The following is an 18,680-nucleotide window of genomic DNA, read 5'->3' as shown; positions in this document are numbered from 1 at the left end:
ACTCCCTTCTGATTCCAATAGGAGAAATGATGTAATTAATCCCGCTCTGGAGGTCATGAGTGAATATATTGCATGAACATTTTTATATCATTCTTTCGTATGTCATTTAATGAACTAATTTGTTGCTAGTCTTTAATGAATTATATTAAATAGCCTTTGTATGCAGGAAGAATGAATTACTTTTCGAGCAAATTAATGCTCTGTACCTACTATGCAAGATACTGTAGGGAAAGCGGATTAGAAAGGAGTTTGATTTCATGCATGAGAAAAGTAGTAGTTTTCATTGTTACATAGATAAATTTTTATTTTGAGCTTTAACTTAAAGCTCAGTGCCTGAGCCAATAACCTGGCAGACATCATCCAGTGGAATTGTTTGGTACTCTGATGTAAAGGGTACCTCTAGAGGATACAGATGAAATGGTCACTCTATTAAGGGTGTGTATTGAATGGGTTTTTAAATTACTAGTGACTAAGTGTATTGGCTAATGTACTACCAATTTAATTTTGTTTTCAATCCCTGGACTGAAAATAAATGGCATGTTAAAGAGCCCATGGAGTGTGTCAAAGGGGAGAAAATAGCACAACATTGAAAGGTTTTGCAACATGATAGATTTTTAATGTGTGGCCTAGGACTGGTAGATACTGGCATTTTATCTTTTCTGGGTTGGTAGGAATATTGTGAGAAAAAGCTAAATTAGGAAGAAAATTTTCAGTAAGAATATATAACTTTGCTAACATTACCTGTTTTCTTTTAATTGTACTTTCTACTGGGTTTACTTATAATAAAAATTTAGTAGTCTTTCCCTTCAAATTTATAACTTAATAGCTTCTCAATATGAGTAAGGTTAATTATTTTAATATTTAATGTAGTTGCAACTTTGGAAAAGATCTAATTCTGTGTTTTGCAAGAGGAAAGATAGGTGGCATATTTGGAGTTTCATGTATAGTTGACACAAGAACAACAGGAGTTTGAACTGCATAGGTCCACTTATATGCAGATTTTTTTCACTAAATATGTACTGTAGTTCTGTACGATCTGAGCTTGATTGAATTCGTGGATGCAGAACCACAGACTGTAACATTTTATGTGGATTTTCTTCAACTGTGCAGCAGGTGGGAGCCCCAACCCTTGTGTTGTTCAAGGGTCAACTGTATAAACAATAAAGACCTCTGTTTTATTTCAGTAATTTACCAGTAACTACTCAGAAAAATTGTCACCACTTTTTCTATTTAGTTCTATATTCAGACATTTATACCTTGTAAATTAACTGTAATAGACTGAGTCAATTTATTTTGCTTTTCTAGTTTTGAAGTGAAAAATGACTATTGTGGTTTTTTTCTTTTTAGAACTTGATATATGAGAATTGGGAGTTTCTCTGAAATGATAGTACAACACTTGTAAACTACTTCAGCCAATTTTTTTTTAAATTAGGTTTTATGTCAACAGGAAGAGCAGATTGGTTTTGGGTGACTGACAGGTTTTTAACTAATCTGTAATCTTTACTTGTAGTTGAGATGTTTTCAGGGAAGTTTGTTCTGTCTTCAACTTCTCCCTGGGATCACAGATTTTACTAGACATGGACTCTTAGATATAAGAAAATGTTAATTTAATTTCAGCATGTTAACATGACTGCTTTTCTATGCATGTATAAACTGCTTCAGGCACTTAACAGGTTTCTTTTTTGTTTCATGATTTAATATTTCATATATTAAGCATGTAGTGGAATGCCTTTTAATTTTAAAATAGAAAATAATTAATGAATCCTTTAAGAATAACATATAGACATATTCCTAGTATTGACTGGGATATATTCTAATTCTTGTTGTTATTAGATAACAGAGTAGGAGGTCTACAGATTTTTTTTTGCCTTTTAGAGAAAAATGTGAATTGAATGGAATTATCAAACATAGGTTTTAATAATTGATATTCAAGGTAAAAATAATATTTTGAATATTTGAGAAGGTGTTAATAATTTTGGGAAGCCTTTTCTACATAATTTTGGATAAAGATGTGGAAAGAGAGGTTTTGATAGAAAGAAAAGGAACACCAGAATATATTGATTTAATTCATAGAATATATGCCAAAATATTAAAATTTATTCTGAAGTAAAAATTGACATTTTGTGGTTTGGAGAGTTTAACCTTAAGAATAATTTTATAGCAGAAACATATATACAGATTTCCCCCTGATTTTCAGTTTCTCACAGTGCCTTGAAAATGTGTTGTCGTCTTAAAGAGTATTGTTTTGAAAAACAGTAGTTTTTTTTATATGAGCTGTGCTTTAAAGTGATTATACCTTTTCCAGATTGCACAATTTAAAAATTCTTCTTTCAGAAAAATTTGTTTTTGTATTTTGGACAAAGAAGTATTAAGTATTTGAAGTAGTTTTAATAGTTTTTAAAAAACTTGACTGCTGTTGTGGATTGTTGAATTCTGTTTCACTGAGGCAAAGTCTGTATTCCTAAGATTATAGTACTTATACGTACTAATACAAAGAAGTGGGAATTATTTTTGGATTATGTGGTGGCATTTTTATGTAGGTATTGTTTTAGAAGTGCCTAGTGGTCTTCCCTTAACTTCCCTTTAATTCCCTTAATTTTCCTAGAATTTTAAGAAGGATAAGAAATATATCCTGTTTGGACTTTCTGTAGTGTATAAAGGGCTAATGCTGGACAGAAACTTCTTTCAACTTATAGCATTAATCTAGACATGGTCCAAATGCTTTTTATTTAAGAATATAATCCCGTATCTGGATTATGTCATCTCTAATGGGTACATGTGGAATTTAGTTGCTGGTATTTAAAAGGGGGGGGTAGTGAAGATAAATGTGTTTTCTAATAATCTGTCTATAGACTGTTTTCTGCCTAGTTTATACTAGTTCAGTGTTCTAGGACATTAGATTCCTAATCATTTTAAGAGAATTTAATCAGCAGGTTAGAATTAGCAGGTTATTCGAGCCACTCATTAGATGATAACTTTTAATTATATTGATGTGTACTTTGTGTGCTTATTAAAACTTGACTGTAATAAGAGCTCAAGTAAAATTTTAATTTAGAACACAGTTCAGTAAAATTAAAATCTTAAAACAATATTTTGCATGAAGTGGTTTTTTTTTTTTTTTTTTTTAAATTTAGAATAAAGGTTCTGTCATTTTGGGAATCCAAGAGAAAAGTCTGTTTTTTGCTACCAAGTCAAAGGAATAAGCCTAGTCTCAAGGGGGTATGTTTGTGCACGTGCTCGTGTATGTGTACCCACCTTCAGAATTTTGAAATAATTAATTCTGTATTTTTATTAATGTTATAGTTGGCAGGTTGCTGGAGACATAACTATGCAATAGTCTACAGGGATTTTAATAGATTCAGGTCATTAATATATCCATTTATTGCTTCCTAAATGTGTGTTAAAAAAAAGTTGCCCACATACTAGTTAGGGTGATTAAGTTAGAGGGAAAAATTTATTTCTTAGATTATCAAGTAAAGGTTTGGACCGCTTGTTTGTTTCATTAGCCGACTGAGTAAAAGAATATACATGAACTAGTTTATTTTGCATCATTGCTTTTGTCATTCCTTAGTGTTAGGTATATTTAACAGCAGAGACTCTGGTCTCTGGGTCAAGGTATAGCTCAATTTAATTAGATTTATTACTTAAAATTTGTATGCAAGTCAGAATATTAGAAATGAAGTCATTTTAAATGTATTAAATCTGCTGTTAATGAAAGAAATGCTATAGTGATTCCTTTTGTTGAGCAAAACAAAACACCCAGATTGATATTACTGATAATTTTCATTTTTAATATACAGCTAAATTTGCCTGATGGTACAGTTATATGAAAATTATAGGAAAGATGGTGAATAGACTTCATGCTATGTATCATCATTTGTTTAGAGTAACATATTACAGGCAAGTTATTTCACAGAAGGTGACTTTTAAAAATAATTACCTGTTATATTTTGTTTAACTTGTATTGATTTCCTCTCTTCTGTTTGTATTATTTAAACGGTACAGTGAGGGCACAATGAAAAAGATTTTGTGGAATTCCACATGTCAGAAAATACAGTATCAAAACAATTTCAGCAAATTTATTAAACTGAAAATTTAGTAATTTATTATTAAATTTGTTCTAATAAAAATTGTTCTCAAAGAATAATTTTCAAAATCTTCTCTAAAAATGGTGTATATGCCCTCAGTCATTGTACAGATAAGAAACTTGTCTTTTTAATTTGTCTAGAACAGTTGTATGAGTACATTAATTGTAATCAACGTGAATAACTTCCGAGTTCTATACTTTTCATTTTTTTCTTGATTTCTGTTTTTAATTTCTCTGAAGTTTAGGAAAGTTAGTGGGGATTGAAACCAAATTGTTAGTTTACTAGTAATGAGTAGATCTTTTCATAGTATCTTAAATTACTACAACTTAAAGTAGAAGATATCCTAAGAAATGAAGGAATAATAATCCACGAGGAAATGTATTCTTTGGTAATGAAGGTATTCATATTATAACTTTAAGATTTGGGAAGAATGTTATCAAATTACTGTGATTTTAATTTTTATTGCATTTTCTTTATATCTTTTACCTATCTCTGCATTTGAAGTGTATCAACTAACCTAGATAAATAAAAATTTTAAAAAAGAAATGTTTCTTGTTACTCTATTTAGGATCATATTACATTAGTTATAGTGATTCCCTGCCAGTTAATTCACATTAGGTGTTCCTGAGTCAGGAAACCTGCTTTTCCATAAGAAATGAATGGCATTAGTTTGTAGGTACCACTAATAGTAGATTTTACATGATGTTTTTCGGATAATGTTCAGGTTTTTTTGTAGTTGGTATATCAAAAAAGAAAATAACAAAATACCAGTGTTAATATAAAAGGTGGAGATTCTTCTCTTTTATATGTCCTTCTAAGTTATCCTATTAAAAATTGAGGAATATTTAGAAAATATCAAAATTGAGGAATAATCAAAAAGCTGGAATGGATGTGTCTTTTGCAGGGTATATAGACATGAGGATGTAGCTAAAGTCATATCTAATCTTCATCTTCCTTCGTGTATGTAGCGCAGATATTTTAGTTTTATTCTCTGTGGATCTGAATCCTCAAAGCAGTAGGTTGTGGATTTGTCCCTGAAATACAAAGATAAATTGAAAGATGGTGACCTCTTCAAGTGCCCTGTTTTCTGTATTTAATCTTGAATATTTCCTTTTACCTCTTCTTTGATACTTTCAAAGTTAACTCTTCATCAGTATCATAGGTAACTTTTCTGGGTGGGCAAAATGACCTGTTTTTTGTCAGTATGATGTAAGAACAGATGTAATCCTTAAAACTTTATTCCTCCCTTGGAAACTATAACATCTAAATTTTTAATAATTGAGATGAATATAATGCGAAAAGTACAAAATAGTTATTGACTCGGTTTTATTTTTAAAATGTTTTTTTAACTCTTAAACATAAAATTTCAGTGCATATTGCTGCATTTCATTTTCATTTAGCACTATCTTCTTATTTTTCTTTTTGCTAAAATAGCTTTATGATACTATTATAAAGAAAAGATACACAGTTTTTGGTATTTAAAGTTGTTTTTCTAGAGATGGCCCTTTTCTATATAGATTTTTTGTCTTTTCTGGTTGATGTAGTTATCTTTTCCAAGAGACGCTTTGAAAATGACTGTTTTCTTTTTATTCAAATTGTTCTCTCTCCATGTGTGTATATATATTAATATATATATTGGTTGATAGTAATAAAATACAACATATGTATTCTCAAGTATTTTTTCTCATTTGCAAAATAATCAATTTTCATCTTGGTAAATATTTAGATGTGTAATGAAAAAGCTGTTTTCTTATTGGGTGGGTTCTACCAAAATGCAAATTCCCTTCTGCAACTCTTGAGGTTTTCCCCTTTCTCTCAGTCCCTCAGGCCCACACCTTATTTCCCCTACACCTCTTTTCCTTACTTGGTCACCACACACATGCTCCTCCTTCTTAGACTCCTTGGCTAGGTAATTTCTAAGAACTCTTCTTTCAGATGTAACTATTTTTGAATCTCACTATCTGGATTGAGGCTGAGTGTGATTTCCACCCCCTCCCACTCTCTCTAGTTGTTGTAGATAATGGCACTGGGTTTATTAGGCCCTTTAATGACTGGGGCAGCAGAACCTCTATGGGGTCCTTTGCAGCAAGGTCGATTTTTTTTCTCTCCTAGTGAGGGGTTTTGGGAGATTGGCTGTAGTAAAGAGGAGAGAAGGAATTTATTCTGGGTTTTATTGTATATTACTATAGCCATTGAAATGGGAATTGAATGAGCAAACACTGTATTTGTCCATTTGCCCCATCTTTTCTTGGGCCTAAGACTTAGCAATAGAGAGAGAAGGAGGAGTGATGTTTCCAGATGTCTCTGGGATACAAGAGGAATTCCTGTTTCCTAGATCTGATTAGATTTCATACTGGGAGACTGACAAAACTTGTGTTAGTGGAAGGGCTCTCTCTGTAGGCAAGAATGATGCCAAATATGAAATAATCCCAAATGATCTCTATTTGGCTTTGAAACACTTTCATATAAATACATCCAAGCTGACATTTCACTTCAAACAAAAATAAAAATACGAAAGCCACATGTGTGATGACCTCATTAATCCCAGCAAAGCATTTACTTAACAAGTGGGTTAATCTATGACCAATAGAAGGCACCAGCCCAGTCAGTGATGATTTCTCAAAGCTTCTTGCATGCAGGCTGTGTACAGCAGAGTTTACATACAAAGATAAACAAGCAAATAATGAAATAGGGTAGGTGCTAATTATAATGGAAAGGTGGGGCATTGGACCAGTATTTGAACTATTGTGTTCTGTGTTATGTCTTTAACCTTCACCATAACCCTGTGAACAAACTGGGTCGTACAGTTAAGAAGTAGGCAGGACTTTAACCTACGTATTTGCTGCCAAAAATGTGTGTACTTCCTGTGCTGCTCCCAGTCTCATCCTGTATATTTCCCATTCCCTCACCACTGATAACAACTGTAAACTATTCTGGTTTCAGCTACCGAGGACTCAAATTTCTCATCTGTAAAATGAGACTGGTAAATTATGTATTATATAGTTCTAAAATTCTGTGCTTTTTGTTGTTAACTTTGAAAAGAGGGATTTGTCAGAGATAAACGTAGTAGAGGATGTTAGGCTTTGTTTTGCTTTGTTTTTTTGTTTTTGTGATTCAAATTTTTTTCCATGAGATTTAGAAGAGAACATATTTGAATAAAAGGAAACTAATTCATCAAATTAAACATTTCTCGATAATAATACAGGAAGGTTTAAAGTCACACAGGGGTAAACTTCACTGTATCAGGAATGTGTGATGAACAGATATATCTGTATTTTGGTATTTGAAAAGTTAGAAACTGTTTATAGACTAGGAGGTCAGAGAGAGGACACAAACCTATCTAGTATAATATAGACAAGTTGATGTTCTTAAATAAAACATAGTCGGTGGATTGCTTGACCTTTTATTTTTCTTCCCTTGTAATGAGCAGCAAAAATTTCAAGATATTTCAATCAGGAGAAGAAACAGCACTTGGATTAACTACAGACCAAGTAGTTATTAAATAATTGTGTTAAATTTACCTTTATAGAGAGATGCTCTTAATGACTATAGAAAAACTAGTAAGTTCATCATTATAAATTGATGTTGTAAGATTGACAGATACCAAATGGGAGAATGTACGGTTTGGATAACCTTTTATGTTGTAAACATGGACTGCTTAGTGACTACATTTTAAATTGGAAATGTTTCCATGTGTAATTTTACTTGAAGTGACTATTTTGATGTTTTTGAAAGTCAAAATAATCTTAGTAGCGGCGCAGTTGTTTTAACAATCAGCGAGAGGAAGGACACAGTAGCTTCATGTTTATTCCATCCTGTAATGAATTGGTAGAGTCAAACTGGAAGTGTAGATAGCTGCTTCTGTTATTAATATGCTGAGTTTTTCTAGCTCCTCCTCAGTGGTTTGATTTTATTTTTTCCTTCAAGAGATACTTATTTTAAAAGGATCTTACCTGTCTCTTAATTCTGCTGTGTAGCAAGAATCGTGTTTTAAAAGAATATCATAAATTGTCCCCATCAGTTAGCTAATATTCACACTTAGTGGTTCAAAGTCCAAGCCCTGAGGCTAAGTGCTTTAAACATATCTTATTTAATTTTGGTTTGCTAATAATAAGTGTAAGGTGACCTTGGAACACAAGATCCTTAATTGTGGTTTCTTGTTGGAAGGCAGAGTTGGAAAGGCAACCTTTCCTTTACTTTATTAAAGTTGGTTTAGTACTGACTTGTCATTGTTTGAATATACTAGATATAAAAATTGACAGTGATAATTTATTTTAATTTTTAAGTATAATTAAAATGTGAAAATATTACTGTCTTTGTTTATGATGAATACTAAATTTAAGCTAAGCTATAAGGTGTGCTGTTTGGAAATATGGAAGATACAAGAATGAAGCCAGATAACAAGTTTATGCTTGTATATCCTACTGATGAAGACTTTCAGACAAGTTATTTCCATGGGTAGGTGATGTTACTCTGCATGTACATATACACTTATACTTTTTGCATGATTTCACATGTAGGAGTGGTACAATTTTGACTTGACTGTTGACCTGTTGCCTCAATTTGGTGGTTGTGGTGGGGGGAATGTGAGGGCAAGAGGTTGTGAATGGTATTTGTGATATAAATTTTAAAATAAATCACTATTTTTTTTTCAAACACAAAACACTTAATAAAGCCCTTTTAAAAATAGAACATTTGGTCAAATAGTCAATATTGTACTTGACCCTCATATCTTCTGCAACCAAATATTTGGACATCACACAGTATCTTGATTCCATAATAATCATTTTGAACTCTGACGAGAACTCCATAAATGTTACAGCTTTCTTTTCTTTTTTAGAAAAGAAAAACCTCAGACATGAACCAGTTTTTTGCTATTTGATCTAAAATCCATTACTAACTGATACTGAGGCCACACTGTTGAATTTTATGAACATGATTTACCCTTTTGGGAATTGGAAATTATTCTTAAGTAGTCAACTGAAATTGTCATGATCGTCAGAATTTCATATTGTGATATGTCTGTTCCTTATACGGTGGCACTTAACAACTCATTTACTTTTATGTTTGGTCATTTTTTATTTTAAAAATGTTGCTACATAAACCTGTGGTTTGGGAACTTAGTCTTAAGGGATAAGTACCCCAAGTGTGTGTTCCATGTTTTGTTTAGTGACAGTTTACACAATGGATGTTTGTATTAAAACAGTAATCCTTCATTGTGTTCTATTTTAATGATTCGTTGGCATATGTATTCCTTCATAGTCAAGAGTTTAATAAAATAGGTCTGTTTAATGTTAATTTGTTGGATGATATTAAAAAATCTTTATGGAAATAAGTGATTTGCTTGCACTTCATAAATAGCTGTTGGGGGAGGAAAAGCATTTTATTTTAAAATGGCAGTAGTAAGGGATGTGTTTCATAGTTGACTGAAAACTTTATTTTTGCTTTTATATTAGAAAAGGGTAGCATTTTAAAGCATGTATCTATTCTACAAGCATGAATATTGAATTATTTTAGCATGAATCACTGCAGTGTAATTACTTCAGAGCTCAGCTGCCATTTTCAGCTAGCTAGGGTGATTTGGAGGTAGAAGGGATCTCTTTTTTCTAAGAATTTTAATATCTTCCTCTCAAATAACCCATAAGGTTGTGTATCATTTCCTTGGAGTGTGAGCTGGTTGTTTTTCTCAGGGAAAAGAGAATAGAAATATCCCTCATAAGACATCCAAAGCAAAATCCTGAAGATGGATTTCATGAGCATTATCTTTTTGTAGAATATTGTAAGATGCATAACATCCCTAATATTATAAAAGAGCTTTACTGGAAATAGATGTCAGTCAAGTAGAGCTCTTAAAGTAGGAAAATATATATTTGATTTTCTTCTCTGAATCTATTAGGGACTTCTAGTATTAGCTACTAAGAGGAAGAAACTAGATTCATTCTCTTAAAATATAAATTGAGCTTAATAGTTTGCATCCGTGTTTTTCTTTAAAAAATCAGTTTCACTTTCTCTGTAGAGTCTTCCCGTTTTTCTTAATCTTTTGCTCTTTAGGAGAATGACAGGAATTCAGTGTAACTTTTGTTCAGTATAGTCTTGTCTTTGTTCTTCATAATAACACCCTTTTTCCTCCTTCCCAAATGTGTCCCTCATCTTTGTAAGCTCGGGTTATCTCTTTCACTTTCATATCATGTACAAAATATTAGATTGTATAAAGTGCAGCTTTTCTGACCATGTAGAATCATAAGATAAAGACAACTGGCATTTAGGGGGCTCTTAGTTGCAGAAGTATTTTTCACCCCACAAGTTAGATACAAGTATACATTTTCTTTCCTCCCTAGATGGACCTCCAGTTGTAGCTCATTATGATATGTCTGACACCAGCTCTGAGCCAGAAGTGGTAAATGTGGACAATTTATTGGCGGCTGCAGTAGTTCAAGAGCACAGTAATTCTGTAGGAGGCCAGGACACAGGAGCTACCTGGAGGACCAGCGGGCTTCTAGAGGAGCTGAATGCGGAGGCAGGTTGGTCTCCCTCCCCCCTCACCCCTTTCTTTGATGGTATAGTATGCATGTGTCCTGGCAGCTATTTTCCTTGCTGAGGAGAGCAGGCCAGCTAAGAGACATCTGGCATTAGATGATTGTGGCTTCCAGAGTGCCCTTTATAACAGAAAATATTTGGGTAGCATGTCATTCGTCTTTTCTAATCACAAGAAAGCAAAAATGAGAATATCTAAGACAGAAATTGTAGGCATCGGTAGATTTCAGTATATGTGCTTCTTGAGTTAAAAATGCCTAACATGTAAAAATTACCCGGATGACCTGATACTACCTCCCACCCCCACCCGCAATCCCATCCCCACTTCTCAGTGGTTTCACTCACTTATGGACCTTGTAGTTTGGGGAGGGAGCTGTTACAATTTGCCCTGTGGGCCTGTTGCAGTGCAGTGCTGCACTGTTTCTTCTGCCTCTCAGTGTGCAGTGTCCCTGTTAATTCCTTTACAGTTGTTCTCATTTTGTCTTTTCCAACTCCTTTCTTTCCGTTGCTGTCTCTGTTATCTCAGGAAAATCTCTCTCCGTCTTGCATTGTTTATCTTGCTTCTGTGATGATTCTTAAGAGTGATATTTTATTCTCTGAGAAACCTATTGCTGTTACCTTTGAAAACCTTGCACAGTGCCTCCAAGTCTCCTTCATTATGTTCCTCAAAACTCTTTCTTCCAACATTCTTTCTAATTTAAACCTTTTTCTAAAAGTACTAGTGCTTTTAGAAAAGTTTAAGAAAAGAGGTAGAGGGGATTGAGACAGACTGCTCATGTAGTGTGTATTTTCTTTAGTGTCATAGAAGGATTATAGTTTTCTAGTTAAATTATAAATTGTGTTGGCTTAATAACTACCTAAAATATTATTTTTATGGGAAATGAATTTTGTATTACAAAAATAACAGTGGGTTATAATTTAGAACTTTTTATATTGAAATTGTTAGGAAGTAAAAGGGGAGACAGAACTCCCCAGATCATTGTCATTAATTCTTCATTTCATAATCTTTGATTGAAACTGAATAAAAAAGTTTCTCTTATTTGTTCAGCTTCTGATTAATTTATTGTGACTAATTTTGGAACAGGACCTGGATTTAGTTTTAACGGTGTTGTGACTGCTAACTGCCTATTTAACCTTGGACAAGGTGATTCTCCTCTGGACTTCAGTTTTTATATGTATAAATACTTGATTTGCCCAACAAGGATCTTTTAAGTATTTATTAATGTGTATAAGTACTTTGAAAAGAATTAAGTAGTAATACTTTATATCAAAGGGGAGTAGTTTATCTTAATTTTCATCCATTGACAGTTAAGTGATCCTTTCTACTTCAATTTTACTACCCTGTTTCCTTAGTCTTGCCATGAAATGTAGACCACTTTATAGTAAATTCTTAGGAAAAATATGAACAATTACTTTTTGTTTTTTTCTTTTCATACAGAGAATTTTAATATTAGTTTGAACTATATGGGATTGTTAATATTTGACTTTCTCATCTACAACAAATTTAGCAGTTTAATATGAGTTAACCTAAAAGTGCAAGGTTTGGGGTGTTACAGTATCATTAAAGTCACTAGCATTGGGTGGGGGGAGCATCACATTTTCAGATTCAAGTAATTGTTAGCTTGATTATTTAAAAATACCACCAGCCTTTGGTGCTTAGCTCTAAGCTCTAAGAAATGAAACATGGCAAAAATATTTGAGGAGGGAAACAGCCCCTCTCTACTCCAAAGCTCCCCTGAATTTGCTATTTAATGTCTGGTATTCCTGTGTATTCCTCCATACTTCTACTGCATTTGTTTTGTATCTGTAAACAAGCATGTTTTAATACTAATTAGTATTACTTAGAAGGTAATCATTTGCAACTCGCTTTTTTAGTTCAGCATGTTGTGAAGTTTGTTCTTGTTGATGTGTTGCTAGAGTTCATTTACTTTTTACTGCGATTTAGTATTCCAGTGTATGACTATATCATAATAGACTTACCCAATCTCTTCTTGGACATTTAGGGTACTATTCCAAATGATGCTGCCATTGACATTTCCTGTACATGTCTCTTGGTACATGTGTAGAGAAAGCACATGTGTGTGCTTTCTCTATATATTACAAATCATGTGTAGATTTTTGTATATCGTAGGACATGGACATCACTGTTCAAGAGATCCCCATGATATTTTCTTATGAAGCCATTTATTGGCTCATTCAAAGTTTGTTTTTTTTTTTTTTATATCTAACATGCAGGTCTGTGAGTAATAAATAAAACTTAATAATACACTGTAGTCTTGATGTAATTGTCATAGTGGGAACCCATTTTGTGAATTTGAATATACTTACCATATCATAACAATGTTCATAGAATTTATTCTCAATTGCCAGTTTATAGTTTTGATACTTGGAGTATTAGTATCAATTAGATGGTCATTCTTGAGTTTGGAGTTTAAGATAAATGTTGTAATGGTTAATCCGAGTCTTCCTTCTCTCCCTCCCAATAAAATAAAAACCCAGTCACTGAACTAATTAATTAATAGCAGCAGTGGCTAATTGATAGCAGCATCTCAGACCAGGTCTACAGTCCCACTCCATTTAGAATCACATAAGCAATCATTAGGGATAGAGTAGCTTATCTCTTTTTCTAAGCAATTAGATGATGTTCTTGTATGCAAAATAGTTTTTACTGTTTAGTTTTAGTTTCAACCAAGGAAAAAGAGTTGAAATTAGGAAAGCCATTGGTCAAGAAATCTTTCTGACCCAGAAAACTTTCTGAACTTTCCATTTCAGCTCTTGCCATATGTTTACTCTTTCTCACTTGATGCTAGAAGTGGACAGTATAGTGGGTGGCAGCCTGCTGCCAGCAAACAGCCTGATTTTGAACCAGCAGCCACTTGCAGACTGTGTGACTTCAGGTAAATTATGTAGAGCCTCAGTTTTCCCTATCTACAAAACTTGGATAAAACTAGTATCCACCCCAAGAGGTTATTATACTGTTACGTGAAATAACATATAATGTGCTTCGTATAGGATGAAGTACACAGCAGGCCCTCAGGAATGCTAACTGGCATTATGTTAATATATTTAGGCTGAAGTGGACTAAGGAAGTGATTAATGGACCCAGTCAGTGGATTTCTAATTTATTCTCCTGCCCTGGAATGAGTTGCTCTTGCTGCAGTATTTCCTAAACTTTGCCTGAGCATAGAAATTACCTGGAGTGCTTATAAATATTCAAACTCCTAGATTTCTCCCTGAAAATCTTGTAAATAGATCTGAAATGGGGTCTGGGAATCTGTTATTAATAACTTTTGCATCGGACATGTTTAGGAAACTGTACCAGTATATCTGAAAATAGCTTAATTTTTGTTTATTGCTAATAATAGCTCACTGTAAACATAAATGTAGATGAGGCCAAAAGAAGCAGAAGTCTGAAGTACTCTTGGTGTGGAAGGCTTATAATCATTACACTAAATTTATTTAGAGGTCCTCCCTCCCTGGAAATTAAAAATTCTAAACAAATGATCTCATTTTTTCCATCAGCCTTCTTATTAAGAAGGTAGACTATGAGCATTTTCCCCATCCTTAAAATAGGTCTGGTAATCTTGATTTGTCCGTAATACAAGCTTAGTTGTAGTGAAGAGAAAAAAATCTTGGGTTTCCTGTTCTTAGAGTAGGGCTTTTTATGGTCAGACCAGAATGACCATGTTTCTATTGTTAGCACTATCATTTTTTAATATGTTTGTTTATTTATTTATGGCTGTGTTAGGTCTGCGTTGCTGCGCGCGGGCTTTCTCTAGTTGCAGTGAGTGGGGGCTACTCTTTGTTGCTGTGCGCGGGCTTCTCTTGCTGCAGAGCAGGGGCCCTAGGTGCGCGGGTTTCAGTAGTTGTGGCATGCGGGCTGAGTAGTGGTGGCTTGGAGGCTCTAGAGCACAGGCTCAGTAGTTATGGTGCATGGGTTTAGTTGCTCCGCGGCATGTGAGATCTTCCTGGATCAGGGCTCGAACCTGTGTCCCCTGCATTGGCAGGCGGATTCTTAACCCCTGCACCACCAGGGAAGCCCTCTATTGTTAGCACTTTAAAATCATTGTATCAAGTCTTGTGAAGGAGATCAAGTTTCCTCTTGTTCGGCTGGTACATGTGGACTGTAAGATTTTAGATTTCTGATCTCCTTTTCTCCCACTTTTTAAAGTTTTTAATATTTTTGTTGAAAAAATTTAACACACGGTAATAATTTGTTTGCTTTAAAGCTAAATGAGTAGTGATTTAAGATAGTAATCTTTTTTATAGCTAGCATGCCACTGTCATCCAGTATGTAATAATTTTATATACTTCAAATAGTCTTAGGACTAGTTCTTAGTAGATATATGATTTAAAAAGAAAATGTTTGCCATGATAATTTAATCACTACCTTTTCTACTTTTTGATTTATTTATGTGTTGAAAAGATCTGTAGTGGGAGGACAAAAATTTAGAATTTTCTTATAGAGTGAAAGCAGTTATCTTTCCAAAGAGCTACACAGGGAAAGACCTACACAGAGACAACCAGCTGCCACAATAACTAAATATAAATCCTTTGCTTTATTTTCAGTTTAATATATGGTAATTGTGTTTACACTTTTTCTACAGAGCTTATTCTTGTTCTAGAATAGGAGTAGATTGCTACCACTGACAGTATTTGAAGAACCTTATAACATCTTTGACTCGCTTTTGTGTATGCTTTAGGCACTGCTCTGCCATTGGATTCCTTTGAAGTCAAGGGGGGCTGGTGCAGTGTGGGTATGGCCCAAAGGCCAGAAGAGTGTTGGGCTCTGCACTAGAGCTTCCAAAAGAATGTGTGACTTGCTGAAGAGGGTTACATTGAGAGAAAAGGACTAATTGTCCTGGCTCTGAAATAGAGAAGGGGATGCATTCCTGGCTGTTGGAGAATGCCATGGTGTCTCTTATAGAGCATGGGATCCCCCAGATTTGGTGTGGATCCCAGCTGACTTGTTAGCTGAGTGGCACATTTTATTTAATGGCTCTGAGAGGAAATGTGGTAGAACACTCACACCATTAGTCTAGAGTTGTTAACACTCACCAGGAAATTTGTACCCTTCCACTCCATCTCACCCCCCACCCTGCCCGCCTCCCCTGTTTTATCTTATACTGACTTTTAGACCAAGCAATAAAGATAATGGCTACAAGAGCAGACCCTGATTTTAAGTGATCAGTTTTAGAGCATCATACAGGTTCTTTAACAAAACTAAATGCCAGCAAGTTTGGTTTATAAATTTTATGGCCAAAATTGCACCGCCAAAATGGTTTGGATTGATCTGATAATGTAAAAGCAATATGTAAATTATTAGTTTCTGAATACATAATGGATGAATAAAGTTAGAAGAATCTTAAATTTTGGTGATAGTTAACTTGCTTTTCTTTTTTTTTTTAAGATTTTTAAAAAAATATTTATTTTATTTATTATTATTTATTTTTTGGCTGCGTTGGGTCTTCGTTGCTGCGCGCGGGTTTTCTCTAGTTGCGGCGAGCGGGGGCTACTCTTCATTGCGGTGCACAGGCTTCTCATTGCAGTGGCTTCTCTTATTGCAGACCACGGGCTCTAGGCACGTGGGGTTCACTAGTTGTGGCATGCAGGCTCAGTAGTTGTGGCTCGCGGGCTGTAGAGCGCAGACTCAGTAGTTGTGGTGCACGGGCTTAGTCGCTCCGAGGCATGTGGGATCTTCCCGGACCAGGGCTTGAACCCATGTCCCCTGCATTGGCAGGCAGATTCTTAACCACCGTGCCACCAGGGAAGCCCCTGCTTTTCTTAAGATATAAAATTATGAGCAAAAGTAGCATAGTAATTTTTCATTTTGTCCCTCTTTAAAAAAGAAAAAGGCAGAGTGATGATACTTCCTGATCTGAAATGAGGCTATGTAGGTGATAGGGTCAGGATGAGGGGCCTAATCAATGAAGACTCGTTATTTGGAAATATTGATGACTGAGACATTTCACAGAACATTCCACACATTGGAATTATAAATTAGAACTGTGGAAATAGAGCTGGGCACAGAGCTACTAGGAATTAACTAATTCTGTCATGTTCTTGTTGTGTTTTCTTAATTTCTGTTGTTTAAAAGCATTGAATAATCAAGGAAGAAGAGTTTGGTTATAGCAACCATGACTTCTTACAATTTGCCTTTTTAGTTTGGTTTAATTCAATTAGCTTCTTTATTTTTAGGCTGGTTAGGGCTGAGCCCCTTGCTGTGAGTCTACCACAGGGGGTTTTAAGTGTCTTTTGGGGCTCTCTACTCTTTGCTTTAGTGAGTAGGCATGGAGAGCTTGGGGGTGGCTGTCCATACAAATAATGAGCATTCATATAAAATGAGTAATAGTGATAGCAGGACTTAAAGTGGAGAGGGGAAGGAGAGAGATGGAAGAAAGAAAGAAACTAAGTGCCAATAATGTTTCACATTGAGTGAAACTTCTAGAGTGAAAGGAAAACTTCTTGGAAGATAAGGACTGCTGGTGTTGGTACATGAGGATGGAGGACAGTAATTTGTAAGTGATCCTGATCCCCAACCTGAGGTGTAGGAGTCAGAGGCCTGCAGGGGAGGCAGCATTTTCAGGAAAGTCAGGTTTCCACAAGGAGGTGAAGAGAAGGTTCAGTGCCGTTTTCCATAGAGCTGGCATTCCAGAGGGCAGTGGAGTGGAAAAGTTGTAGGAAGGGGAGTAGTAGGTGGCTGGAGCAAAGGAGAATAACAACTGAGTAGGGGACAAGACAGACAAATGGATGGTCCCAGAGGGTTGCATATTTTGTGGGTGGCGAGGAGGGTGGAAGTACGTTTTACTTCTCATAACCATTGGTTTTCCTCCTACCTCTTCCTAATGCTTTCTCATTTCGCACTGGCGGCGTTTTTGGACTCATACTGTTACTTCCACTGCACTATTCCTCTACCTCATTGAACCTATCACCCAGTCTTTTTTCAGCTCCCCCTAGCTGCATTTCTTTCCCTATCTAGCATATGTTAAGCCCAACTCTCCTTTACCGATATCCTCAGCTCCTCGTATAGTTGGCTTTCCTGTTGTACCCATCTGGCCAAGTCTGATCTCTGGATGCACACTTACAGCCTTTATCCACACTGGAGAAGATTTTTCATGTAGTTGGAAAGTTGTGGGTCATATTAACTTCCTAATCTGCAGTCTCATCCTGGCTCTCAGTGCTGCCCAGCACCTTCCCCCTTTCCTTAGGCAGCATTCTTTCTTCACAGTGGCTACTTCACTTTTCTAAACCGACTCTGCTGCCCTACCCACACCTGTGCTCTGCAGATGGCCTTTCTACATTCTTTACAGATCAAGATTACCTCAGCTTTCTGCCATCAAAGCTATTCTCTGCCTTTTTTTCTAATTATGGCCAGTAAAAATACTACATGCACATACGCATCCGCCTCCCTCAAACCTATATTCCTCTCAGTACCGTCTATTGCCTTTTCCTCCATAGCCAGACTTCTTAAAATGTGTCTGCTCTTCCTTCCCTTCCATCCTTCTTCAGCTTGCTTTGCTACATTAGCTTCAGCCCCATCATTCCTCTGAGGTTCCCCTGGCCAAGGTCATCTATGGTCATCTTATCACCAATTCTAGTGGCCTCTACTTAGTTCCTCCTCTTATTGGGCCTCTGTATTGGACATTGTTAAGCACTTCTTCCTAGAAATGCTCTTTTTATGGTGCCCTGGCTTCATATCTTTAGATTTTCTTTCTCTGTCTCTTGCTGAACCTTGGTGAGCTCCTCTTTCTGTGCCCATCCCTTAATTATTGGTGTTTATCAAGGTTCTGTTCTAAGCCCCCTTCACTCCTCTGGATGACCTTTATCTCCCCACCTATTGGGAGGACTTATCAAATCTGTTATTTCCTCTCTAGACCTCTGACCTGAGCTTTAGAACGGTAGCACCTTCAACTGCCTATTGGACATCTCAAAAGCACATCATCATCCTAAGCAACCACCCTCACATGTTCATTGGTGCACTGAATGGCACTCTATCCAGTTACCTAAATCAGAAACCTAGGCATCGTTTTTACTTTGCCTGATTCCCAACATTACTCA

At 35.3% G+C, this 18,680-nt stretch overlaps 1 protein-coding gene across 2 annotated transcripts in view; it reads left to right on the top strand.

The window, feature by feature from the left end:
* Positions 1–18,680, top strand: part of ARK2N (arkadia (RNF111) N-terminal like PKA signaling regulator 2N) — a 76,073-nt gene that overhangs the window by 45,107 nt on the left and 12,286 nt on the right. The window contains exon 3 of one of the 2 annotated variants that reach the window (XM_061170071.1): positions 10,427–10,609. The exons of the other annotated variant lie outside the window; for it this stretch is intronic. Within the exon in view, the coding sequence (XP_061026054.1) occupies positions 10,427–10,609 (183 nt within the window). The remainder of the gene's footprint in view (positions 1–10,426; positions 10,610–18,680) is intronic. 2 annotated transcript variants of the gene reach the window in all.

The sequence above is a fragment of the Eubalaena glacialis genome, chromosome 15 (assembly GCF_028564815.1).
Source record: "Eubalaena glacialis isolate mEubGla1 chromosome 15, mEubGla1.1.hap2.+ XY, whole genome shotgun sequence".
NCBI lineage: Eukaryota > Metazoa > Chordata > Mammalia > Artiodactyla > Balaenidae > Eubalaena > Eubalaena glacialis.
Note: the sequence above shows the minus strand (reverse complement) of the source record. Positions and strands in the feature narration are given on the sequence as shown.